This window comes from Priapulus caudatus, unplaced genomic scaffold, assembly GCF_000485595.1.
Source record: "Priapulus caudatus unplaced genomic scaffold, Priapulus_caudatus-5.0.1 Scaffold487, whole genome shotgun sequence".
Lineage (NCBI taxonomy): Eukaryota > Metazoa > Priapulida > Priapulimorpha > Priapulimorphida > Priapulidae > Priapulus > Priapulus caudatus.
The window spans coordinates 55,321-81,009 of record NW_014577548.1 but is presented as its reverse complement, the minus strand read 5'-3'; the positions used below and the strand labels follow the sequence as shown (position 1 = coordinate 81,009).

The 25,689-nt window shown below is 46.2% G+C and overlaps 3 protein-coding genes across 3 annotated transcripts in view; 1 reads left to right on the top strand and 2 right to left on the bottom strand.

The window, feature by feature from the left end:
• Positions 1 to 24,292, top strand: part of LOC106810924 (protein timeless homolog) — a 38,654-nt gene extending 14,362 nt beyond the window's left edge. The window contains exons 12-26 of the mRNA XM_014814408.1: positions 14,814 to 14,958; positions 15,255 to 15,465; positions 16,206 to 16,351; positions 16,782 to 16,870; positions 17,104 to 17,227; positions 18,021 to 18,100; positions 18,398 to 18,592; positions 19,174 to 19,338; positions 19,754 to 19,822; positions 21,338 to 21,456; positions 21,718 to 21,920; positions 22,186 to 22,323; positions 22,430 to 23,140; positions 23,454 to 23,563; positions 23,834 to 24,292. Coding sequence (XP_014669894.1) covers positions 14,814 to 14,958; positions 15,255 to 15,465; positions 16,206 to 16,351; positions 16,782 to 16,870; positions 17,104 to 17,227; positions 18,021 to 18,100; positions 18,398 to 18,592; positions 19,174 to 19,338; positions 19,754 to 19,822; positions 21,338 to 21,456; positions 21,718 to 21,920; positions 22,186 to 22,323; positions 22,430 to 23,140; positions 23,454 to 23,563; positions 23,834 to 23,973 — 2,645 coding nt within the window. The 3' untranslated portion in view covers positions 23,974 to 24,292. The remainder of the gene's footprint in view (positions 1 to 14,813; positions 14,959 to 15,254; positions 15,466 to 16,205; positions 16,352 to 16,781; positions 16,871 to 17,103; positions 17,228 to 18,020; positions 18,101 to 18,397; positions 18,593 to 19,173; positions 19,339 to 19,753; positions 19,823 to 21,337; positions 21,457 to 21,717; positions 21,921 to 22,185; positions 22,324 to 22,429; positions 23,141 to 23,453; positions 23,564 to 23,833) is intronic.
• LOC106810927 (leucine-rich repeat-containing protein 24-like) lies at positions 5,903 to 11,931 on the bottom strand. The gene is made up of 3 exons (XM_014814410.1): positions 10,548 to 11,931; positions 9,667 to 9,893; positions 5,903 to 5,982 (listed from the first exon to the last, which is right to left on the bottom strand). The coding sequence occupies exons 1-3, from the start codon at positions 10,815 to 10,817 to the stop codon at positions 5,937 to 5,939; spliced, it is 543 nt and encodes a 180-aa protein (XP_014669896.1). The 5' UTR covers positions 10,818 to 11,931; the 3' UTR covers positions 5,903 to 5,936.
• Positions 24,293 to 24,877: 585 nt separating the features above from the next.
• The window catches only part of LOC106810930 (aspartate--tRNA ligase, cytoplasmic-like), a 9,441-nt gene continuing 8,629 nt past the window's right edge, over positions 24,878 to 25,689 (bottom strand). The window contains exon 14 of the mRNA XM_014814414.1: positions 24,878 to 25,288. Within this exon, the coding sequence (XP_014669900.1) occupies positions 25,197 to 25,288 (92 nt within the window). The 3' untranslated portion in view covers positions 24,878 to 25,196. The remainder of the gene's footprint in view (positions 25,289 to 25,689) is intronic.

The window sequence follows — 25,689 nt, the reverse complement described above, 5'->3', positions numbered from 1 at the left end:
GGGGTCGCGCGGCAAGTCAATATATCGCGCAGCGGTGTCGGCGAAAGGTCTTTGAGCGCGCGAGCTCGCTTGCACTGGTCGTTGATGCGACGCGTTGGCTGTCGGTGAGGTACTGCGCGCGCGGTGAGCGCGGTGCTGCGCGAAGCTCGTGAGCCGCTGCAGCCCGCGCAGCGGTCTGCCGTAAGCATTCCCTGTTTGGTTTCCGACGGCGACCTCGATCCCGCGTTTCACTACCGTCGTTTGCAGATCGCGAGCGCTCGATCATGTGCGCGACGCGCTGAGCGCCTTGGCGCCCTCCTAGGACGCGCGAGCTGGGCGCGGGGCGAGAGGTCGACGCTGCGCTCGCAGGTTGGCAGAAGTGCGGCGAAGGCATATTGCTTCGCGGGCAGCGCGTGGATGTTGTTGCGGCTGAGGCTGAGCGTCAGTGGAGGTATGGACGGGACCGTAGGAAGCTGCCGCTTTGTTACGTCTCGAGCCTGCAGTGATCCAGTTTGTCGTCGAGATAGAGATACTGTAACATCATATAAAAACAGCGGGCGTAGTATGTTGCGTGCTGTTGCGCATGGCTGTCAGCAGTGTCGCTCATATCCCTTTGCGTTCGTGCGTGCGGTGGGTGCGCGTGTGCTGTGTGTCGTGTCCTTCTGTGTGTGGTTAAGGGAGTGAGTCATTTTATCTTCAAAGCACCGTGTTACAATATAGAGAGAACACGCGCTACGTTGCTCATACGTTTAATTGTGTCCCATCGCGCAAGCCACTATCGTCCTTATGCAATGGTCGAGTTACTATCTCAACGTTACCAGCCGACCAACTTAGTTTAGAATGCCTTGCAGGTGTGTGCTGTGCCCGTGCCGACGTCGGTTGGTTATGCATAACTCGTCTCTCGGTTGATTGCGTGCAGATTTTCGTCCTGTAGTTCCTGCGGCTTCTCTTGAAGAACATCAATACCACAATTATCATAAGTGAGCAAGTTACTAATTCTTAACATATGATAAACTGTCATACAAATTGCAGGGTGGGCTAGAGGGGGTTTGTTGGCTTTTCATTGTGACGTATTAATAACTATAAATATACCTTAGGACTAATGCCGATTAATGCTCTTATGCATATGAAAATCTTGGTAAGCCATTTAGGCAAGAAGGTGCTATTCTTATCTCCCTATGCTTTCTTGTTAACTATACTTGTCTACCTTGTGGCGTGTTAGCTTCTGGCTGAGAATCTTTGGTGGATGATAATATCGTCATGATTGTCTGTGCGTGTAAGTGTAGAAAACGGTCAGCGTTCCTGTACTATGGACCTTACTTGGGTTTTGTCTAACAGGCCATATTTTGTTGTCATATTCCACAATCCTGGTTCCTCGTGCAATTAAACAGCGCTTACATCTTGTGCCAACTTGCTGCGTTTATCATTATTACAACTAGCAGCTTATTATTCTCTCTTGAATCAAGGCTTCTTCTCTCAAGCAAATTTCTCTTTCAATGTGCTTCCTCCCCGCCCCACCTTGATTCCCCTCTCCAGCTCGCTCTTCCCGCTCAGTCTTACCCGTGCCTTCTCTCTGCCCTCTCTCAGATTCTTCTTCTCGTGGTAGCTCCCCCCCTCCCTTGTTGTATTCCTCTCTCTGGTCTCATGTATGTCAGCTATGTCATAGTGCTTCAAATGTCCGGCTCCTCTCCCTTCCTCCCTGTGACTCCCCCTCCCTGTGCCGCTTCTTTTTTTTTCTTCTCTTTCGCCCGAACCCTCTCTTGATCTTCCCCCTCTACGGCTCGCTCTCTCCCCATTTGTCTCGCCTGCGTGACTCCTCCTCCGCGCTCATCTCCTCCCGTTTGTTGTGTCTCACCCTTCTGATTCCCCCTCTGGCTCATCTCCTCCCCGTTTGGTCTCACCCTGTACCCCCCTCCGTGTGCTCGCCTCTCCCGTTTCTCACCCCCCGTACTCCCCTTGCCGGCGCGCTCCGTCTCCCCCCGTGTCTCACCGCGTAGACTCCCCTCGTGCCGGCTCCCCCTCTGTGTCTTTCACCCTCCTGTTACCTTCTCCCCCTCCGGCTCGCTCCTCCCCGTGTCTCACCCCCTGACTCCCCCTCCGGCTCGCTCCTCCTCTTTCTCTTTTTTCGGCTGCTTCACTCCCCCTGTACTCCCCTCCGTCGTGCTCGCTCCCCGTTGTCTCTGTGGTGCAATTTGACTTTTCCCTCGGGCTGTCCTCGCTTTCTCTTGCTTTCCCAGTGTCTCACGCTCGTACTCCCCCCTCCTGGCTTCGCTCCGCATCCCCGTTGTCTCACATGTGACTCCCCCTCCGTGCTCGTTTGTGTGTGTGTGTCCTCCCCGTGTCTCACCACGTGAATCCCCTTCTGGCTCAATCTCCCCGTTCTTTACCTTTCTGACTCCCCCTCCGGCTGCGCCTCCTCCCCGTTGTCTCACCCCTGACTCCCCCTTCCTGTGCTCCGCCTCCTCCCGTTGTGCCTCACCGCACCCTGAGACTTCCCCTTTTCCGGCTCGCTCCTCCTCCGTGTTCTCACCGCTGTGACTTCTTCCCCTCCGGCTCGCTCCTCCCTGTGTCTCAGGCCCCCTGGTACTCCCCCTGCCGGCTCGTTCGTGTTCTTTCTCCCATTTGTGTCTCACCGCGTGATCTCTCCTTCCGGGCGTCACTCTGTCCCTCGTGTTCTCACCTGCTTGTGACGTCCCCCTCTGTCGTTCTCGTTCCTCCTCCGTGTCTCATCCTCTGCACTCCCCCTCTCGCGCCTCACTCCTCCCCCGTTTGTTGGTGCTCACCGCGTGACTCCCCCTTCCGGCTCGCCCCTCCCCCCCTTTCTCTTCCCAATGTCAACACCCCCCTGACTCCCCCTCCGTGCTCGCTCCTCCCGTGCTCTCACGCGTGATCCCCCTCCGGTCTCTCGCTCCTCCCGGTGTCTCGCGGCGTGACTCCTCGTCCGGCTTCGTCCCTCCCGTGTTGCTCACACTGCTGACTCCCCCTCTCGGCTCACTCCTCCCCATGTCACATTCTCCTCCGTTTGGTACTCCCCCTCCGCGCTCGCTCCCTCCCCTGTGTCTCACTCCGGTCTGGACTCCCCCTCCGGGCGCTCCTCCCGTGTGGTGTTGGTGTGTCTCACTCCCTGACTCGTCCCCTCCGCTCGTTCCTTCCCCATGTTCATCACCCGCTGGACTCTCCCCCGGGGCTCGCTCCTTCCCCGTGTCTCACTCGCCTGGACTCCCCCTCCGTGCTCGTTCTCCATGTCACACCCCCTGACTCCCCCTCCTGGCTCGCCGGCTCCTCCGTGTCCACTCCCTGACTCCCCTCGGCTCGTTCTCCCCGTGTCTCACCCCTGACTCCCCTCCGGCTCGCTCCTCCCCGTGTCTCACCCCCTGACTCCCCCTCCGGCTCGCTCCTCCCCGTGTCTCACCGCGTGACTCCCCCTCCGGCTCGCTCCTCCCCGTGTCTCACCCTGACTCCCTCCTCCGGCTCGTTCCTTCCCATTGTCATCACCCCTCTGACTCCCCCTCCGGTCTCCGCTCTCTCCCCTCGATGTTTCCACTGCGCTGACTCCCCCCTCGCGTCTCACGTTTCTCCCGGTTGTTCTTCACGTCTGTTTTTTGTTGGGTTTTGTTTTTGTGTGTTTCTGTTCATTTTTTCTATCTACTTTTGGTTTTTTTTCGGTATTCTCTTCTCCGCGTCTTTGTTCTCGTATATTTGTCATTTATCATCCCGTTTCTGAGTCTCTTTGTCTCGCTGCTCTCCTCGCTCCTCTGTGTGCTCAGCTTCGTGTGACGCCCGTCTCTCGGTTGGTTTTGTGGTTCCTATGCTGCTCCCTCTCTGTTGCTCATTTTTTCTTTGTATTTTCCCGCCGGCGGGGCCTGGCGTCGCTCCTTCCCCGGGGTCTGTCCTCACACCCGCTCCTGTGACTCCCCTGTCCTCCGGCGTGCGACGTTCTCCCCGTGTCTCAGCGCTGTGCGGTACCTCTCTGCCGGCTCGCTCCTCCCATCTGTCTCCACGGTCCTGTGGTGGGGGGGTGGGTGGGGTGGGGGGTGGGGTGGGTGGGGGGGTGGACGTGTCTTGTGCGTGTTGGTGTGCGAGTGGTGTTGTGGCGTGCGCGGTGTGCGGTCAGCGCGTGGGGTGGGGGTGTGTTGTGGTGTGTGCCTCTCGCGTCCCGCGCGGTGTTTGTGTGGGTCGTGTGCTCGTGCTTCGTGGGGGCGTGCGTCGCGTGTGTGTGTCTGTATAGCGGCTGTGTGTGTGTGGTTGTGTGGGGGTGGATATGTGGCGCGTGCGTGTGGCCGTGGTGGCGGTGGCACGTCGGTGCTCCGTGTCACTCCGCTGGGAGCGTGCGCGTCGGCGGTTCCGGGCGGTGCTGTCGCGTCCGTCGGGGTTGTGGGGGTGGGTGTTGTCTCACTGCGAGTGGAGCTCCGCTCTCCTCCGGCTACTCGTCTCCTCTCCCGTGTCTCTGCACCCTCCCGTGATGGCTCCTGCCGCTCCGGCGTTTTTTCGGCTCCTGGGTGGCCGGGGGTGTGCGTGCGACGCCGCCCCTGGACTCCCGCCTCTTGTCCGGCGCTGCTGTGCTCTCTGCCCATGTCTTGCACCGGCGTGTTACTCCGCTCCTCCCAGCTCTTGTTTCCTCCCATGTCTCACCCTCCGCAGAGTAGCTCCCTCCGGGCGTTCTGCTTCGCTGAGCCTCCCGGTGTCTTCCCTCGCTCATGACTCCCCTCCGGGCTCGCTCCTGTCCGCGTCATGCTCCACCCCCTGGGACTCCCCCTCCCGCGCTCCGCTCCTCGGCCCGGGTGTGTCGTCGAGGTGCGTGTGGACTGGCCGCCGCTCCGGGGGCTGCGCGTCGGGGTCCCCTGCGGGGGTCTGTGGCTCAGTTCCGCGGCGTGGTGACTCCGCGCCTGGCGCGGTCTTGTGGCGCGTTGCCTCCGGTGGTGTCTCACTCCCCCCGCTGACGTCCGCCTCCGGCTCGTCACTGCTCCCTCGGTGTGCGACGACGGCCCTCCGGCTTGACTCGCCGCTGGCCGGGTGGTGGGGCGGGGGTCTGTGTGGTGCGGCCGCGGAGGGTGTCTCACTGCGTTGACTCCCCTCGGCTCTCGGCTCCTCTCCGGTGGTCTCGCCGCCGGGGTGACTGCGGCCCGCTCCGGCTGCTGCTGGCGTCCCCGGTGTGTTGCGGAGGGGCGGGGCCCCGCTGAGGGCGTGGCCCGCCTCCGGCTCGCATACCGTGTCTCTGTTTGTGAGTGCGCCGCGTTGGTCGGGCGCGGCGCTGCGCGGGCCTCTGTGGTGCCGCGGGGGGTGTGTGATATGCTGGCGAGCGGCTCGTGGCGAGGGGTGCGTGGTTCGGCGGGGCTGGATGGGGGATGTCGTTCTGGCAGGGGAGGAGTGGTTGTGTGTGTGCGGTGGTTTGCCTGTGTTTTGGCGTGTCTCCGTTATTCTTTTGTGTCTTGTTCTTATTGCTTCATTATCTTGTTACTCTCCTCACGTAATGCTTCTTCCTCTGCCTTTCTCTCTCGCTTGTTGTATCTGTGTGTTTGTGTTTTCCTTGTCTTACTGATCTTGTCTGTTGTGTGTGTTTCTTGTTCTGTTCCTTGTTTGGGCTTGTGTGCCTGGTGGGTTGGCTCGACGTTCGGGGTGGCTGGGGCGTGGGTGTGGGTGGGACTGGCGGTGGTGGGCTCGGCGGCGCCCGGAGGCGGCGTCACGCATGTGGCAGCGTCGAGAGCGGGCGTTCGAGGTGAACGCGCGGTAGCCTAGCGGGGGATGTGCGTGGGGGGGGGGCGGGGGGGGGGGGGGGGTGGGGGTGGGCGGGGGGGGGCGCGCGCTTGGGCGGACTCGCAGTGGTGTCTTGCAGGCGGTGGTGGTTGTCCGGTGCGAGTCACGCACGGGTGGCGGCGGCGTCGCATGCGGGCGAAGCCGCCGTGTTACGTCGCGCGTTACCGCTGGCAATGTGCATTGTCGGCCAAGCCGAGGGACGATCACGGATGCATGGGTCGCGGCCGAAGGTCGCGCCCCGTGATTTCCCTGACGGCGGAGGCCAGCATTATTACGCTTATATAGCACGGAACATAAATAATTGATAATCAAAGTGTTATAATAGGCGAAATAAATAATACAAATATAGATGTACTATTTATGTTATAATAAAATAGAAACGAGCAGTTTGTCCGCCAGACTACATGTATCCTGATCGGTGGATCTTAGTATGAATGAATATCTGCATGTAAGGACGTAGAAGGCAGGTAAGTTTAACATAAGTTCACAAAGAGCAAGCGTTGTTGAGACAACTGGTGTGCCTCAGGATGTTGCAATTATTTATGGAATCTGGTTACTTCCTAGAGGTTGGCCGAAGAGCGAAATGTAGAGTCGACTGGAAAGTGTCAAGACTAAGAGTCAAGGCAGTGCGTATCGGTTTGCGTATGCCGACAGACTTTCTCCCAAATGTGTAAGTTCAGTACCAAGTTCGGCTCACTTCTAGCGTGAATTTAGGGGCTGAGTTAGAGAGCGGAAGGGAAATTATGATCAAGGTTCAAGGTAAAGGTCGAAATAAAGTGGTCGCATGACCTGGTGGCAGTTTTTACCCGGATCTCGGATGATTCTTCAAATTTGCATGAAGCGTGCTTTATGGGTAAAGGCGAGACGCCTTAATCGTTTTTGGTGTGGCATAGTCATTCGTTGCCATGGTAACCCAACAGTTTGATGGAAATATGTAGAACTGTAACTTGATGGGCTGTTTTTACGCGCATTGTCATGGAATTTGGCACACAGGCGATATAACATGTCCTATATATTATATGGTAGATATAATATATTTGATGACAATCATAAATTTAATATAATTTTTAATTTAATTTTAATATAAATTTTAATTATTAAGATTTTAATACCAGAATAAGAATTTCATGACAATCGAGGTTAAATGTCTTAGAACAGTTAGCAGTGTTTAGAATTGCTGCCAAGAAGCCTTACATGCGTTCTAGACATATTTCGAACAAAATGTTTGTTACCATTGGCAACGGATGGACTCTGCCCATTCACCAAAAAACGATTAGCAGGTCTTCGCTTTACGATAACGCACCTTCATGCGAAATTTGAAGATGATCTGGAGAGAACTGTAGCGTAAGAGCGTTCGACAATGAAATCTTCTTCGCTGGCCGCGGAGGCCAGCCAAGCGGGCGGCGCTCATTCGCCTTGTCCCATCGGCCGCGGCCTGCATCTTGCGCCTTGGGCCCTAGCGGCTAGCGACCGATAGCAAACCATAGATATCACCCACGAACTTTGTTCGCGGCTACTGGCATAACAAAATAATATAATTATTTAAGGATTTTAAATAACAAGATGAAAACACAAAATGAATAATGACGTGACGTAGGAAAATTATGTGCTTATGGCTTGAAGTAGCAATTATTAAGTAGGCTTAGATTAGGTATAGCATAGCGTATAGTTAGTGTTTTGTGCTTATGCACAGTATATGGTGTAGATAGTTTTTTTTCCAGACACATGCGTTATAGGCAGGAGTGGTGTGTTTTGGTGGTTAGGGCTGAGGGGGTTGCGATGGGATCTCAGGGGTATAGGTGTGGCGGTTTAGTCGTTGAATATATCGGGGTGTGCGCTTGATGCGGGGGTGGGGATGCGGAGGTGTGTTGTGTGGTGTGGATCGATATAGTAGTATACATGGCAGGCCTCTACATCGAAACATCTCTTACCGCCACAGTTAGTAAATAGCCTCGTGGACTTTACGCTGAGCCATAGGTTGGTGTGCGAAGAAGTAAATTGTGAATCCTAACTACAGGATGCTTACTCTACACCTAGGAGCTCCTTTCTCGATCATCTCTATACCCTGAAGGCCTTTCTCATACTTGTACCTGAAGGCTATTCTCTATAACGCGGCGGACCTGAAGTCTATTTCTCATACTCGATAGCGCTGAAGGTCTTTCTCTTATATTCTCGGCTTCTAGTCCTGAAGGCTTTGTCCGGGTTCATATCTCCGACGCTGAAGGCTATTCTCAACCATGATGCGCTTGAGTGCGTGCTTGGGCATACTTTATACCCCTGAAGGGCTTTCTCTTATACTCGTATCCTGGAACCGCGGCCCTTTACCATACTCGATACCTGTAAGTTCTTTCTCATGACTCGGTTAGCTCTCGCATGCTTTCAGGTCTTATACCTTGAAGGCCCTTTCGTCATACCCATACCTGAAGCGCCTTCTCATACCCATACCTGAGATGTCTTGCTCCATATCATCTGAAGCTTTCTCCATTACCCTACTTTCTGTAAATGATTAGTGCCCTCATTACTTTTTCATACCCTTTTTGTCTTTACTCCTGAAGTTTCTTTCCATAGCTCCGCTATCCTCTGAACGGCTTTTTCTCATCATCCGTTTACCTGAGGCCATTCTCATCTCGTACTACTGAACTTTATCAAGGGTGAGCCGCGTACCTGTGGCATTCTCATACTGTACCTGAAGACTTCTCATGCCCATTACCCTCGATAGTGTATAAATTTTAATTTTAATTTTAATATAAATTTTAATACAAATATAAATTTCATGACAATCGGGTAAAATGTTAGAAAGTTAGCAGTGTTAGAATGTGCAGAAGTTACAGGTTCTAGAATATTTCAACAAAAAATGTTGTTACCATGGCAACGATGACTCTGCCCACACCAAAAACGATTGGCGTCTTCGCTTTACGATAACGCACCTTCGTGCGAAATTTGAAGATGATCTGAGAAGAACTGCAGCCGGTAGAGCGTTCACAAGGAAATCTCTGCGGCGGCGGCAGCGGCGGCGGCAGCGGCGGCGGCAGCGGCGCGACGATGCCAAACCCATAGTATCACCACGAACTTCGTTCGGGGGGATACAATAATATATAATATTTAAGGATTTAAATAACGAATGAAACACAAAATGAATAATGACGTGGTAGAAATTAGTGTATGCTGAAGTAGCAATTATTAAGTAGGCTAGATAGTATACATAGGATAGTTAGTGTTTGTGCTTATGCACGTATATGGTTAGAATAGTTTTTTCCAGCACATGGTATAGGAAGTGTTTTTTGTAGCTAGTGTTCATATCAGTATAGGTGTGGCTGTTTAGTCGTGAATATATGTGTGTGCATGCGTGCATCCGTACGTGTGTGTGTATCATATAGTGTATACATGCAGGCCTCTACATCGAAACATCTCTACGCCACAGTAGTAATAGCCCTGGCTTTACGCAGCATAATGGTGCAAGAATAAATGTGTGAATCCTAACTACCGGATGCTACTCTACACCTAGAGCCCTTCTCATACCGATACCTGAAGGCTTTCTCATACTTGTACCTGAAGGCTATCTCATACCCGTACCTGAAGTCTTTCTCATACTCGTACCTGAAGGCTTTCTCATACCCGTACCTGAAGGCTTTCTCATACTCGTACCTGAAGGCTTTCCAATACTCATACCTGAAGGCTTTCTCATACCCATACCTGAAGCCCTTCTCATACCCATACCTGAATGCTTGCTCATACTCATACCTGAAAGCTTTCTCATACCCATACCTGAAGGCTTTCTCATACCCGTACCTGAAGGCTTTCTCATACCCGTACCTGAAGGCTTTCTCATACCCGTACCTGAAGGCTTTCTCATACCCGTACCTGAAGGCATTCTCATACTCGTACCTGAAGGCTTTCTCATGCCCATACCTGAAGGCTTTTTCATACTCGTACCTGATGCGATTGCGTGACATGTCAAGCCGGCGCAGTTCGCCGAGCGATTGGAACGTGCTGTCGCCGATAGTTTCGATTTCGTTTCCCTCGAGCGTGAGGTGCTTGAGCATTGTCAGATCGGCGAACGAGTGTGCGTCCACCTCCCGTAAGCTGTTTTCGTTCAGGCTCAGCCATAGTAGGTGCGATGTGCCTGCGAATGCGCCGGGCTCGATGCTTCGTATCTCGTTCTGAAAGCGTGGAAAAGCGTGACCCGTCATTCATAACGTTAGACCTCGTCGACACCTGCGAATCTGTGTTAGCACTAAGCAGTCGGTCACCTTTGTATAAAGGTCGCCTGTCTGTGAAGGACGCATTTGGCATTTCCCTTGAATGATTGATTGTTCTACTTGTTTCGTATTCTGCTGTGAGATTTGGTTATATTCAACATATCCAGTGTATTCGTCATCAATACTATAATATGTATTTTTTGTGCAGATTGTAATATCGCTTTTTTTTCTAACGAAACGTACAGTCACCTCACGTTGTTGTCGGTAGGTCACAGAAACTTGCAAGATCAGTGTGATACTACAGAGAAGCCAAGATTATTGTGAACTTGAAAGGTTGCAGAAGCATGTGGTCGCGGCATATAATACTTGATATTTGCATGGCTGATTCCGTCGTCGTGTGATTGATGCACAGTCAAACCTGTGTGTTAGCAGACACTTCTATAGACCTGACACATTTCTATAATATGTACTTTGAGCGTTTCTTGGAGTGGCAGTTGCACAGTGAAACCTCCTCTATTTTAAAAACAGACAACTGTCCACAAAGGACATTTTTGAGGTTCACCTCGAATGACTCGTACATGCATCTTTGACATTACTGGGAATTATCAAACTTACTCCGTTTAGGAGGAGCCTGACCAGTCGCGGATTGTCGCCCACGTGGTCTCTCCGCAGTGCGCTGATATTGTATTGTGAGATTTCCAGAAAGCGGATGATAGTGATGTTATTGCTGAAGACCGGCGGGTCGTCGCTGCCGTCGCCGACGCACGTCCATCTCGTTCCCGTTTGGTTGCACTGGCACGATTCCACACACGCGGCAGAGCGACGCATGCAGAACGTCACGAGCAGCAGCACAAGTGGAAGACCCACAATGCTGTACTGTCCCATCGTGTCTGCTGGCGAGTGCACCGCTGCAAGTACTGCAGGCCAACGTCCCCTGCTAAGTAGACATGTCCAGGCATAGATTCACCGGCAGATCTCAGTGGAAGGCAGTGCAGACCTGCCAGCGAAGGTTCTCAGCTGCTACACTCTAGTGGAACTGCAGTGACATTGGCCCGTGCTATAATGGTGCCATGTGTTGTTTGGCGTACGTCATCCGTACCCTTTCTGCTTCGCTGCGAGGTTGGGGGCGGTAAACGACAGCTAGCTGCTCATGTGGATAACCTGAGCACGCGTGTGGGCGTTGCTTCCCTCCCCCTCACCGCGTCCTCCCGAGTCGGTCAGGTTTTCCGAGGCAGTACTGCGCGATCTTATCGCGACGTGCCGGCCGGTGTTCCTGTTTATCATTTTCCAGTGCAGGATGCAGAGGAAGCATATTTACCCTGTGAGGCAGTGCTGTTGTCGACTACCGGTTGATAAGACGAGCGATATTTTCTGGTTGAGGTAGTTGTCTGCCGAGGCATACTGTAGAGATTTGGTTCTATCTATACGTGTTGATATCTGTCCAACTATGGTGAGGATGTTGACAGATATTTTTGCAGGCATGGGTGATGATTGAACTAGAGTGCAGTGCCTATGATGTGATAGATAAATTGTAATCTTTTTTATATATTTTTTTATTATTCAATAGTGTGTTATTCACTGCATGGAAATTGTCTTTTAAGCTAGCTGTACTTTATGTGATGGAAATAAATTAGTGACAGCCTACTCACGTATGATGCTTCCAGATTATGGTACGATCATAGCGAGTGGAGTAAATCTTGCAATGAATGTGCTGTGAGATAAATTATAATAGTATCGGCAAACAGTTAAATGTGCATGCGGATGTTAGCTGCAAAAGCTCAACAGGCATTTCATGATGTAATGAACATTTAAAAACATGTAAAAACATTTGTTCTCGTGCATTATGCACCCATGTCCCACGTGCCGTTTACAGTAATAATTGGTCTGAATAAAGTCTTTGCGCATGTTTGATTAGTACAGAACTATCTGAATTTGATCATTCCTCAAACGAATAAATTGTCAGCTGACCTATCTACCTGGCATGATTGACACCCAGCTTTAGCGAATTAATGTTCCGATGGGACATTCTAAATAACGAAGTGCTTGACAACGAAGTATAGGGGGTGAAAATTAAGTCTGCGTGCATTAAAATCGTATAAAATGGTCTGGCTTGAAAACAATATCCAAGGGATGGGTGAAGATTATCTCGCTCAGACGGTTAGGTCAATTGTTACCTATCATTGGATATTTAAAAACTACTACTGGGTGTTGGTTGTCTGATTTCCTGTGTCCTATATGGGATACCTTGCCAGCAGGTTCAGATACGAGTATTATCTGTATTGGTGAGTTTCAGAAAAATGCAGTCAGATCAGGCTCATCATTGGATGGCTACTGTTGAGATCTTGAATGTTTTATTTCAAAGAAGTCTCATCCTAGTTAAAAATCGCCTGCATTAGCTGACTGCCAGATAATGAGAAACAAATAATAAAACGAAGCTAAATAACAAAGTTAATTGGATTTGGCCATGAATGTGTATGTAAATGCAACCCTCCCTAAATGTTTAAATGTCAAAAATGTCATCATAGTACAGGAGCTATAAGGGATATATACTAAAGGGATATAATTGTGCACTTTTTGACAAAAGTATGTATACTATGATATCAGTTAAGCAATGTTTTCAAGTTATAATTTATTTGACATTACTCAAGGCATTATTGCACAATAGCATGAACATATTTAAACAAGTTGATATACAAGAGAAGTACATGATAATAGTCAATCGTACATGAACACATTTTCAATTATGTAGATGTTAGACTGAACATTTAGTTTTGAAGTTCATTATGAACCGTTTTTCCAATTAACCAAATTTGCTGGAAATGTGTGCAAAACCCCACTGTAATGATTGGAATTTGGTTGGCGTTAATGCTCTGTACTCGGCGATCAAAATTATTTGTAATTGTACCAGGTTAACTTACAGCAGCTTTCACTACCGAGATGATTATGTAATAGGATAGTATCGATGCCACTAGATTAAATAACACGCTCTCCACCATGTAGCAGAACTCTAATGGTTTAGTTCGTCTGTGGCGTAGAATCCTTGGCGATGATCCTGAATCATTCGACCTTTCCGAATTCGTTTGCAATGCACGAGACATAGAACACTTCTTTTCGTCAGTTGCCATGTTTTGTCGACAATTTCTACTAACTTTTGCATATTATGTTGTCGTTTTCTAAAATTCGTGCACGTAGTGAAACGCAAATATAAATGTAAAATGTGAATATTGTGCGAATATTTGGCGAAATTGATGTTGCAGTGTTCTATAACAGGCAACACATTTTAAAAGTTCATTATAATAAAATAATATTATTAAACACCAGTGCTTTTGTAACTTGTCTAGACAGTCTTAGCTATCAAACTCGTGCACCAGCGTCTGCCTAGCATAATCGGTGAGGATGTGTGTCGACTGCATGAGGTTGGTGAGGGAGAATCTCCTGATTGTAATCAGTCGGGGAGCATCCACTCAGTGTAACCACTCAGGAAGCATCTGCTCAGTGTAACCATGCAGGTGCCTATCTGGCAGCCATTTGGGCCATCTGGGGCCTGACTAACCTCCAAACTTTTCTCTGAGTTCCTCCCAGGAGACGACCATCATGTACTTGTAGACTAGGTACCATCCGAACACGATCACGAGAAAAATGACCGCCTCCGTGCGCTTGCTATTTGTCTGAAGGTTGCCACTCCCTGTCTTCTGCCACTGACCACTGATAGGCTGCTCTGACATCACTGCAGATTGATCCTGTTATTATTATTGTTGTTGTTGTTGTTGTTGTTGTTGTTGTTGTTGTTGTTGTTGTTGTTATTTTGATAGAGAATCAGGGTTTGATTTTTATCGTTTTATCCTCGGCTGGTTGAAGACGTTCACTGTTGCAATGCTAGATGTCGCAAGTTTCAGCACAGGCTGTGTCAAACTGCCCACGTAATACAGTCTCGGTGGCGAAGTACTTCAGAGGCTCCAAATATCTTCGAACACTTGTTGTCTTTCGCTCATTGAACGGAAACAAACGGCAGGTATATATGCTCACAATGGTCGAAACGCTCAACCTGACAGAAGGAAAGCCTGCCTTCGTTTGTGTGTGATGAAACGAGTGCTCCTCTGTGAGAGAACGTTCGTAGAATCTGTTAATGTTAGCTCAGTAAGGTGAACCTTCATCTCACCAATCATCTCACGTCAAGCACGTCTCTGTGTGCACTTGATTGTTTGGCTACAAACCGCCTCTGAGCACTGCATGCCCTGCCTGCTAGTTCCAGCAGGAAATTTAAATGGTTATACCAATCCTGTGATGTATGGCATGTGATCGTATAGGATGTCAACCTAACTCTAAATCTGTGCCTATATATGATGTAAGAGGATGTGTTCAACAGGGCCATGTGCAACGGGATCCTGTGCATCCTGTAGCTAAACATAACAGATATATGCTGCACCTATGCTAAAGGATTATTAGTAACACTATACCTGTGGAATAATCGTTATTAACGTGCGTTTATGTGCGCTGTGTGTGTTTGTTGTTTGGTGTTTGTGTAGGTGGGGCATGGTGGTGCTGGAAAACATTGGCAAATATGGACATGTTTGCCTATTACTGAGAGGTGGTCTAGGCCACATATATGTGATATTTATTCCACTTGAACTGGCCCAAAATTCCAGAGTTGAATATATGTAATTCATCATCTGTTGCACGCAGATAATCTATTATTATTCACTCATACTCATATGTATGTACATGTTAAAATAATTAAACAGTAATGGTCATAGATTGGTTGCATTTTCTCTCCTCTCATCAGTTTCGTTACAGTAAACAAAGAATGTTGTGACGTTAATTATTAGATGTTTCTGTAAGCTATGTAGTGTGTAGTGTCTAATGTTATCCATACTATGTTAGGTCCAGAAGTGATTCCTCCTGCAACAGGAGACCTTAATGAGCCCGTGGAAGAGGGTGCGGAAGAGGAAGGGGAAGAAGAGGAGTATGAGAGGCTAGCAGATGTCACTTGCGAAAAGGAATTCAACTTTAAAGATTTCTTGAAATGGTAACTAAAAATTCCAACATGCAAGATGAATAACTAACTGCCTTCTAATAAGTCACTACATGTGTTCCTTCGTGTACATGCCTACCATCATTGTTAATCAAAACGTGGCATTCTTATGTTCTTACACAACTTATCACAATTCCTTGTGATTAAACTACACTAATAAATATAAATATACATATATTCATGATAATTATTAAAGCTACAAAGGCAATGTGATGTTATTGTCGATTCCTGTAACCATTGAAAGTGTAAGCACTGCATCCTATCCTGTATCCACAAATCCTATCTTTCAGCTTTGCAAACCCCACCATACTGAAGCCATATGCCGAGTTACTGAAGTATTACCGCACCAATGAGCCTCACACGAACCACTGTCTCGTCAAGATGATGCATCGAGTTGCCTTCGACCTCAAGATGGTGCCACTGCTCTTCCAGGCCAGCATGTTTCGCGTCTTACAAGCTGTTCTAAAGGAACAGGTCTCCGGCAGGTCGACTGGCTTCAAGGTGAAGGGACATTTCATGTGGTGCCTCTGCCCATTTAAGTGTTTTGAGCTTGTGATTTTATGTAATGCGAGAATTCATTAAAGAAGTGGAGATGACACGAGATTTAAACCTGGAAGTATTAATGTCATAGGGTGCGGGGTAGACATGACCAAAATAACGAGAAAACCTGTTTATTATTGTGTCTGTGTGATATAGCTGTATCCTGTATCATTAGAGATAGCAGAGTTATATTTCAGGCAGATTTAGGTCTGACTATCGGACCTCTTCACGATCCCTACGAAGGTCAGAATTCATAATTTAAAAGCCAATGTTTACCTAAAATTGTTTTTACAATTCGTCTGTACATGTTTATTTTACAATTGCAACCATTTTTTTTATTAAAACCATATCTTATTCAGTAATTTCACCAAAAAAACAGTTTCAATTTAATTCAAAAAAAATTCAGCCAAATATAGCTATATGCATACCAAATCTTTTAGGGGGCCCAAAACCCCTGACCTTTCGACCAAATCTCTCTGTGTCCAAATTCACAAACGGATTAATTGTTTCGCAAAATAAATTATTAGGTACTAAATACAATTATCCAGATAAACCCCCAGATAGGATAGATATGCCAGGCGATGGTATACATAAGCTAGCAGGGCGACAAGCTAGTGGCCTACAGGATGCAAGCCCAGTGTTCATCATGCTACTGTAAACACTTGCTGAGTTCTCATCTAAGCTATTTTGCATGATTTCAGGAGCTTGGCACGTTTGCCAAGTACGTCGTTAGTCAGTTCTTCTCGATGTTGCCGACAAACCCAAAGCTGGTGGTGGAGCTGCTGTTCTGGAAGACTGCTAAGGATGTGAATGCCATAGAATCTGGATATGATGACACAGTGCAGAAGTGAGATACAGTTTATTCGTGGAAGACGTATACAGTCAAAATATGCAGTAGCGTGATCTTTGATAGGGAAGGTTTATAAGGGGCTAGATTTATTGGAGAAGCAAATCCAAACATGCAGTCACAGACATGCATACGTACACGTACTTGCTGCAATATTACACAGATAAATGTACATGGGTGTGTTTGTTAAGACGTGTGCGTGCCGTGCTCGAGTGTAGTTTTTTTTATTAATCATGTTTTCTATTTATGAGCAGCAGTATTCAATAATGTAATTTGTGCAGTTTCAGCTTGCATGTCATGCTTCTCTAGTACTGTATCTTTGAAATCCAAATAGATGACCGTATAATAATAATATGTATACATATGCAGCACACAGTTCTGTTATCTTTCATTGAAGCTTAGCAGTACAGTTTAACGCATGATTTTACAGTGCCAGCCGTAGCAAGATGTTATGGACTGAAGAGCAGGAATCTGAGTTGGAGAGATTGTTCTACCAGTACAAGGATGTTGAAGATCCAGGTAATACTGAAAATGCCCTCTCGTCAACGCTGTCTGCGCTAAACAACAAAGTGTCATTTGCAATTTGTTCTTGTGTAAATTATACAAGTGTTATACAATGTTTCTCCACTGAACTATGCATCTGCGGGCAAACCATTTTTGGGAGAAAAAATGTGGCCCTGTGTGCCGCTGCTAAAGCGAATAACTGCAGGTTGCATGCAGTAATTAATGCCGCAAAACATAAATTATTGCAGAGAAGGATGTTATCGATTTGGTAGCAGAACATTTGATGGATAGCAAGACCAGAAAGCAGATTGTCTTTCAGTTGAAGCAACAGGGACTCATCTCGTCGAGCAAGGATCTGAAAAAACACAAAGTGTATGCTGCTCTATATACTATATGCGCTGTATATTTCGCGGTGGTTTAATTTTTGCGAATTTTGCGAACGCGTCCCTGACCACGAAAATAACAACATGCCAAAATAACAACACGCTGTTCTTCACTGATCCGGGAATTCACCGACCGTGAAATTAACCACTAGCGAAATTGCCCGTCAAGTCTGAATTCGCGAATATATCTGTATGCGAAAAATATGGAGTACGGTACTCTATATCTGTTCACTGCACCATACTTGAGTTTATGTGTCCTCTAGCTTCTCTTTCTGTTGGCTGTATCCTGCACAGTATGCTTCTGCCTACTACTGGTTCTACTATGGTACTATTCATTTCCTTTAGATTGTCTGTCGGCCCACTACACAGTGCTTGTCATTTCCTCCACTGTTTGTTTCTGCCTGCTACACTGTGCATGTCATTTTCTCTATTTGCCGTTTATGCCAGCTACATAGTGCTTGTCACTTCCTCCACTTTTTGTTTGTGCCTACTATGCCATGCTTGACTTTTTATTTAACTTTTGTTTACCCTGCCAAACAGTGCTGGATATTTCCACTACACTGTGTTTGTTGCCCACTGCACAATGCGTCACATGTTCTGGAACTCATGTTTTTAGATACTATACTGTGTATAGCCCCCTATGAATGCTGCACGGCACGGTCAGTGACCGGTAATATTAATTTACAATAGCCAATGAAAATTTCATAATTTCATAATAATTCAAATTCATATCTGTGTTCTTTTACTGCATTATATAGCGTCTTTTGTTCTTATTGCACCAGTCGGAAATCGGTGAACGTGTGGCAAGAAGAGGAGGAATACGAGCTGAAGAGATTGTACGAGGAGTTTAAGGATGCTGACGGTAAAAACCACAGCTTATCTCATCCCATCACCTCCGCCTCATGATCGTAACTGTCCATCATTAAAAACATGCAAATGTGCCAATTATGATTTCTGATTTCAATAAAATTAACATGGAGGTTTCAACGTCAATTGCAATAGACACCTGTGACAATCGTTATGCATACGTATTTCTTATGATAAAGATATTACTTATCGTTATACTGCCAATCCTTTACAGCGCACGTTTGTACGCATGACCAACGTCGACTGTTCTTGTGTTCTCGGCGCTGACATCCGTTTTTGCGCGCTCCCACAGATCCGGTCGCGAGGATCCTAGACAACATGATACAGAAAAGGTCGCGCAACAAGGTCATCGAGAAGTGCCTCAGCCTGAGCATAGTGCAGGACCGTAAGCAGCTGCACAAGAAGCGGAAGCGGCGGCGGTCAGCGGCGCGAGGCGCGGACGGCGACAACGCCGACGACATGCCGTCGGACGATGCCAGCGATCTCGGTGCGAACGCTCTCACGCGATTTTTCGTATTGCGTAATTTTGACGTGCGATCGTACCTGTGTGTATGGGTCGCGCAAAATGAGCGAAAAGTGTCCTTTATAGACAGGTATTCGTTCTGTAGAGGGGGTTTAACTGTATTATTGTGACTCGAGGGAAATCTTAAAAGTGGCCTTTATATATAGGTGTTCGTTCTATAGTGATGTCTGCTAACACTGGTTTAACTGTACATGTAGTAGTTTAGTTTAGAAATACATGTACAGCTAGCTAGTATGTTAATCACTCTGCTATTATCTCATGTGGCAGGGATTCTAATATCATATATGAAGAATAGTCTATTAATATTATTTGTTTATTGATTTTGTGTGGACTGCATGGTCAGTGATGTTGTTCTTGTCGTTGTCTTCATTGTCACTGCATTCTGAATGCACCATTCCTGCTGCACACACTAATTCCAGAATTCTTTAAATTATGCAGTAAAGATCATGTACCTGGCTCCTTTATCATTTCTTTTAACCCTGCTACTGGTAATGCATTGTACTTGATTGCAATAGAATGGCATGTTTGATGTTTTGTTTTCTCAGAACAAGGGTTACCCTCTGACCTTGAAGAAGACATACTTGATTCTCCAACAGCCAGCAGTGCTGACAGTACATCTGGCAGCTCAGATGAAGAGTCAGATAAAGAAAATGGGAAACAGGGAGATTCATCGGATTTTGGCTATTTGGTGAACAATGCAGTGCAGAAAGGTATCGCGTATGTGAATGTATAATAAATATATTATATAGCATTTATCTGTACAACAGTACAGCACAAAATTTTAACTTATTGATATTAGAGTGAGCATTTACATACTTTGGTATGAAAAGGCCAGCACGCACGCTCATAACCATAGAACATGAGTACACATATATTTATCATATTGGCTGATAACTTGCATATATCTACTCTAGTTATGTTAGTTCCTTTCCAGCATTCCGTCAGACATGCTACATCAATATACAATCCTAATGATTGATATCTGCTGTTTTTATTTGTCTCCCTGCCTGTATAGTGTTGCTGAAATTATTAAGCCTCTAACCGTATCAATTGTGCAAGAAATATAACGTTCCATGGCGTACACAACAGTCACGTCGTTAAGACTACGGTTATGATTGTTGGCAGATCTGTTGGGCGCTGTTCAGTGGCTTAAGACGACACTTGAGAGAACGGCTACAGATAGAGATGAAGAAGGTCAGTAGACGTCGTTCGCTACTCTGAAAATGTCTTAAAAATTGTGGCACCTGTTTGTGTGGTCGGTGCCACTAGTGTATTTGCTTGCAGTTTATACAAATTTTCTTCCAATACATACATGAGGTTTTAGTTGAAAGGCATTATCGATAATAACGATAATAAATTAATGAAGCGTATTTATATTGTAAGTAAATAGTCTTATACTTGGATTTTTAGCTCATCTGACATAGTCAGATGCAGCTTGTAGAATCGCATGATTGTCCGTCCGTCCGTCGTCTGTCAACAAGTGTGCGCACAACATCTTACAACGCTCGACGTACGCCGGTCACGAATATTCGCACATTGGGGGGATCGTCAAACGAGTTGGGATTGTCGAAGCTGGGGTCAAAGTCAAAGGTCAAGAGGTGTAAAAGAAGGGGGAACATTCACTCCTTAACTTAAGGTATAGGGAGGAAATGCAAGAATTGCGGCACAAATCTAAATGGCTCGACCTAGGCTCGTGATAGTTGGTGTATAGCATCATGGTAGGAAAAGCCCATCACTGTAGCTGAAATTGGAGTCACAGGTCAAGTCAATGGGCACAGGGCAGATTTTAGACATTTCTAAGGACATGGTCTGACAGAGCGATTGAAAAACTTTTTTGTTTCAGCGGTGACCTAGCATTTTTATGGCATTATTGAAAGGACCATGAAATCTACTTTCTGCTGAACATGCGAAGAGTAAGTGTCAGATAACTTTTGACCCTCAAGGAGAGGGTTAAACATGGATTTGTTTGACTGTCTGTTAGACGAATTTGACTGGCCGGGTTTGCTAGTAGAATGCTATACATGCCTGGATGTATGAGGCTGCAATGTCAGGCAGTGAAATATTCAAAAGCTAAATTGGTTAAAGAAAGTTTATGCTCCTTAAATCGTATTAATTCTATGGCATTCTGTACTGTCCAGTATGTTACATGTAACGTATGGCCACTGCGCAGTGGCTACTGCCAGTGCATGTGTGTGGTGTACTTGTGTAGTTTTTGCCTTGCGTTAATTGGTTACAGGTGCAGCTCTTCTAATTGCAGCCTGTAAGGCTATGGCGTAGGTAAATGGATGAGTGCTTACCTATCTTTTTGGGCAAATAGTTGTTCGCTACTACGTACGATGGGAGCTTCCAATCTTTAATGCTGAAGACACTTAAACGTACGCAGCCATCTCGTGGCAAACTTTCATTAAATGATGTCCCAACGAACATTCCTTTGAGAGGTTTCCTGATACCATCGCCTGTGCATTCCACTGTTTCCGGCGTGTATGTGAACACATTTGGGACTAACAGGGTTTACTCGAATCCCACCACTCCACCACAGAGTCACCGCAGTAGACGTTAGATGAGCGCTGTCGCTCCGCGGCAGTTGTTGTTTTAATGCAGGTTAATGTCATGGTTTCTAATACCCCCATACATCACTGTGGTGCTGCACAGTGGGAGAGGCATTGCTTATGTGATAGTTCAAAGTATGAAGTTGGCATTTTGTTGCAGATGAGATGTATCCAGTACCTATAGTACCCCTTACAGAAGAATATGAAAATGCATTAGAGGAAGCAACATTCACCAAGCTGCTAAAAGCATTAGGATTGTCACCGCCTATCACTGGGCAGGTATAAAAAAATTTCATGTCTGGTTACAACTGAAATATTTTGAAAATCACTATTGAACCACCAATCCTAACATTTGCAATGTTTCGAACCCTTGCCAATATTTGCATCAGTGATGCAATGTCTGTTAACTTTTTGAGCCAGTGCGATCTTTTTTGATGTGCTGGACAACTATCACGTTTTGCCATGCACTCACGGATGTTTGGTAAAAGGTGGGAGTCCGTGGATCTAGTATGTATCGCTTCAACAATTCTGCTACAACAGGAGCAGTTTTGGAGAGTTCCGGCTGCCCTGGGTCCGGGGGATTTGCGGGAGCGGGCGGAGGTGCTTGCGGCCGCGCTAGAGGGACGAGCGATCCCTGTCATCCACATGAAGCCAACTGAGAGCACTAAGAAGCTGCAAAAAACTAGGAAGGCTCGCCGAAAACAAAGCAAGGAGGGCGAGAAAGAAACGAGGGCAAGAAGAAGGTACTTTTCATTTTCATACACTGAAGTCAGAAATATATTTATATATAATAAATATGTTTATAGTATAGATATCTGTAGATATAGTATACGGTAATGCATAGCATATTATAGTATAGATATATTAGTGTTGACGTGTAGATACACGAGTTGAGAGTAATGAATATTGCTGTTTAATTGTGGTATCAATGTGGAAACTTGGATAGGAATGTCAGTAGGTATTATTGCTACTAGGTCTATGAGATACCATTATTTTGTTTCTCTACAGGCCAGAGAGGAATGAAACTAGAATGGAAAGTAATAGTACAGATGGGACAGCATCTGGAAAAAGGCCTGCTAAGAGGAAGGGCAGGAAAAAGGAGAGCAACATATTAAAAGAAGTCACCGAAGACTTTTTTATGGAAAGGTATGTTTCCACATGTGTAATAATCCATCTATTTATCACCATTAGTGATGAAGTGTAAATTAGGTAAATCAGTGACCCATATTAACACCTCACGCATTTATTATAGGGCGGGCGGTGGCTCTGACGCTGTAGCATCAACGTATCACAATAATGGCAATAGCGATTCCAGCGACGACGATGCTCCACTGGCGAGAAAACTACCTAAATCAGGAAAGACGACGCGGCGACCACGCAAGCCGTTAGCCGACGACGACAGCGACCTCGATGCACTCGCCGGCGGCGACGTAGGTGGCACCACTCGCGACATTTCGTCGAAGAGGGAACGCGTGGGTGAGAGTGCGTGGCGATCCGAAGACGGCAGTAGCGACGCGGACGACGAGCTGCCACTTTTCGTCGCCGCTTCCGCAAAGCGATCTGAAGCCGAGAGGACGCTCGATGCTTCGCCGAATCCTGGCAACGACGAGCCGCTGTCCATGTCAGAAAGCAGAGAAGGGCGCGCTACCGACACGCGGAAGGAAGCACCGAACGAGTCGCGGAAAGCGAACGCCAGCGGATCGCGACGTGGCGCGAAACAGAACAAACGGCTCGAGATGCTGAAACAGAAGCGAGGTCTTCGAGCCTCGAAGCAACGTGTAACGCCGAGTGACAAAGTACCGAAGCGAGGCCGGGTCAGACGCACATTTGCCGGTGACAGCGATGACGAGGAGGAGGGTGAAAGGCAGGCTACGGAGCTAGGGGAGGACAACACCGCAGCACAGCTCTCCGAGCCGGGACGGACGAAAAGGATGCTGGATAGTGATTCATCAGACAGTGACGGGTAAGTGGACAGCATTCCGTTCATGAACAATCAAACTTTGGCTAGTGGCTAGACTTCTATCTAGCATTCTTTATACATGTAATATTTATTCTTACGTACATAAATTAATATATTAATTATTCTATATAATTGACATTACTCATATTTATGAGAATATATCTGTTTGATTCTATTAATCACTATATTTCTCTGCATACGTAAGCTGCATTACCTACACTATTAATGAACTGGAAGTTTTGTAATTTAATTATTTTTTCCTATATATGATTTGTCATCCCGTTAACAAATAAATGATCACTTCTCACAATTACAGGTTAATTATTGGCACAACAACAAAGCAACCACAGAAGCGAACACGCATGGCTATGTTGGAAAGCGAGTCAGAGATTGAGAGTGGACTGCACCAGGTGGAAAAGGAAACAGGTGAAGAATAGAAAATATACTCCCCTATGTGTATTACAAGAATACTCATCAAACATCAGAATATCATATAATCTATATCTATATATCAAACATGAGAATTTTTTAGCATGCTATCTGTAGTAATGCCAATTTTGTTCGTTTTAAAACTGTCATAAACTACCAAAAGAAACAGATATCAAAATATTATTAATGAACATTGCACTTTTTCTGTTAGCAAAATTCTTGGACATATTTTCCCTGTTCTATTGCTGTCATAATTGTACTTGGCAGGTGACACAATGGCTGACTTGACCAACGGTCAGGATGTAGCTACCACACGCACACGTTCTAGTTCAGAATCGGAAGTGGATGACCATATAGTGTTGAAGAGCGTGAAGCGACGGGCTGTAGTCGAAAGTGACAGTGAGTGACATTTTCTACATATGGCTTCATATTACAAATGAACAAATATATATACAGATTATACGTGTTCATGGTATGACTGATGTATTGCCAACGTAAATTATTGCTTAGTTTCAAACAAAATCATTCTATTGCGAAAGGTAATTGCTATGTTTTCTTAACATGGAAAAACATGTAGGCAAAAGATAAGTTAAATATTAGAAGTGATATGTAATTCCATTGGTTGGTAGAATTGTGCTGCACGTGATTGACAGACGTTTTGAATTCCCAAGTATTAACTGACTGTCTGTGTAATAAACATGACTGGTTAATCTTATTACAAGCAAACGGTTGTTTTTTTTACATTTTAAAATGACTATTGCAAGATTTTTGCGTGGAAAAACTAAACATAGCTGAATATAGTCTCACCTGACAGCGAAAATATCACTGATTACACCAACATTAAAAATACTACGATTTTATGCAGTTATAGCATAGAAAAATTGGATATGAACACATCGTAACAGCAATGCATTTTATCGTGTCGCGACAATGCCTAATGGCAGAATTGGTAAACTTGTATTTGTGTCGGTGATTAATTGAAAACAAGTGCATGATTTGAGAGCCATGCTTTGTCTAGGGCAGAAAAGCGGTGATGCCACAAGCTAATCCACACTTCTGCCTAGTTCAAGATAACAGAAAACGAATGTTTACAAAACTAGTTCGAAACCAGTAGTTCAAAACTGGCAGTTTTTGGTGAATACGAAGGTTCTAAGACATTTTATTGTTACTCAAGCAATAACGGTAGGTGTCATGAAAGTGGTGAAAACACTGGAAAATTCTCGCAATAATCGCTTTAATGTTTCACATAGTTTAACACCCACGCAGCCATACACATGCACATGCACATGCACACAAAATATAAAAATGGTCTTAATGTGTGGTAACATCCAATTTATTAGATCTGTTGTTTATTTCACATAACAAGGGACGAAATTAAGGTTTGGACATGGATGCTAATTGAACCTGTTGATTTAATAAACACGTGGAAAATCCATGTATATTGTGCATTCAGTACATTTAAAAAATAGCTTATATATTGCAACCAACTTTCATCACAAAATACCACCCTCATTGACACATCAAACAGTCGAAGACAAAATATCTTGTTTTTCTGAAGTATAGTGCTATCACACATTTTGCCCACGATCTAAGGGTTGATAAATGACTGTGACAGTTGTTGTGCATGGTTTTATGGTGTGACACGTTTTGGATCACGTGGAAACATTGATGTCTTTCTCACATTGTCAAGTCCCAGATACAGCATCGTTACACGTTCCATACCTGTGTATATAAAACATCCCTCACATTACCATTAACATAAGAATTAACATTCCACAGCTGCATGAGAAAACAAAACTGAGACACCGATTATCCAAACACATACAATTGACACACCTCCATACCATACAACATCAATTTACGGTTTCTTTTTTAGCTCATCTGACATAGTCAGATGCAGCTTGTAGAATCGCATGATCGTCCGTCCGTCCGTGCGTCCGTGCGTCCGTCAACAGTTGGGCACAAATCTTAACCGCTCGACGTACGGTCACGATATTCGGGACGTGGGGGGGTAATCCGAAAACGAGTTGGGATGTCGATGCTGGGGGTCAAAGGTCAAAAGTCAAGAGGTGTAAAATAAGGGGGAACATTCACTCCTTAACTTAAGGTATAGGGAGGAAATG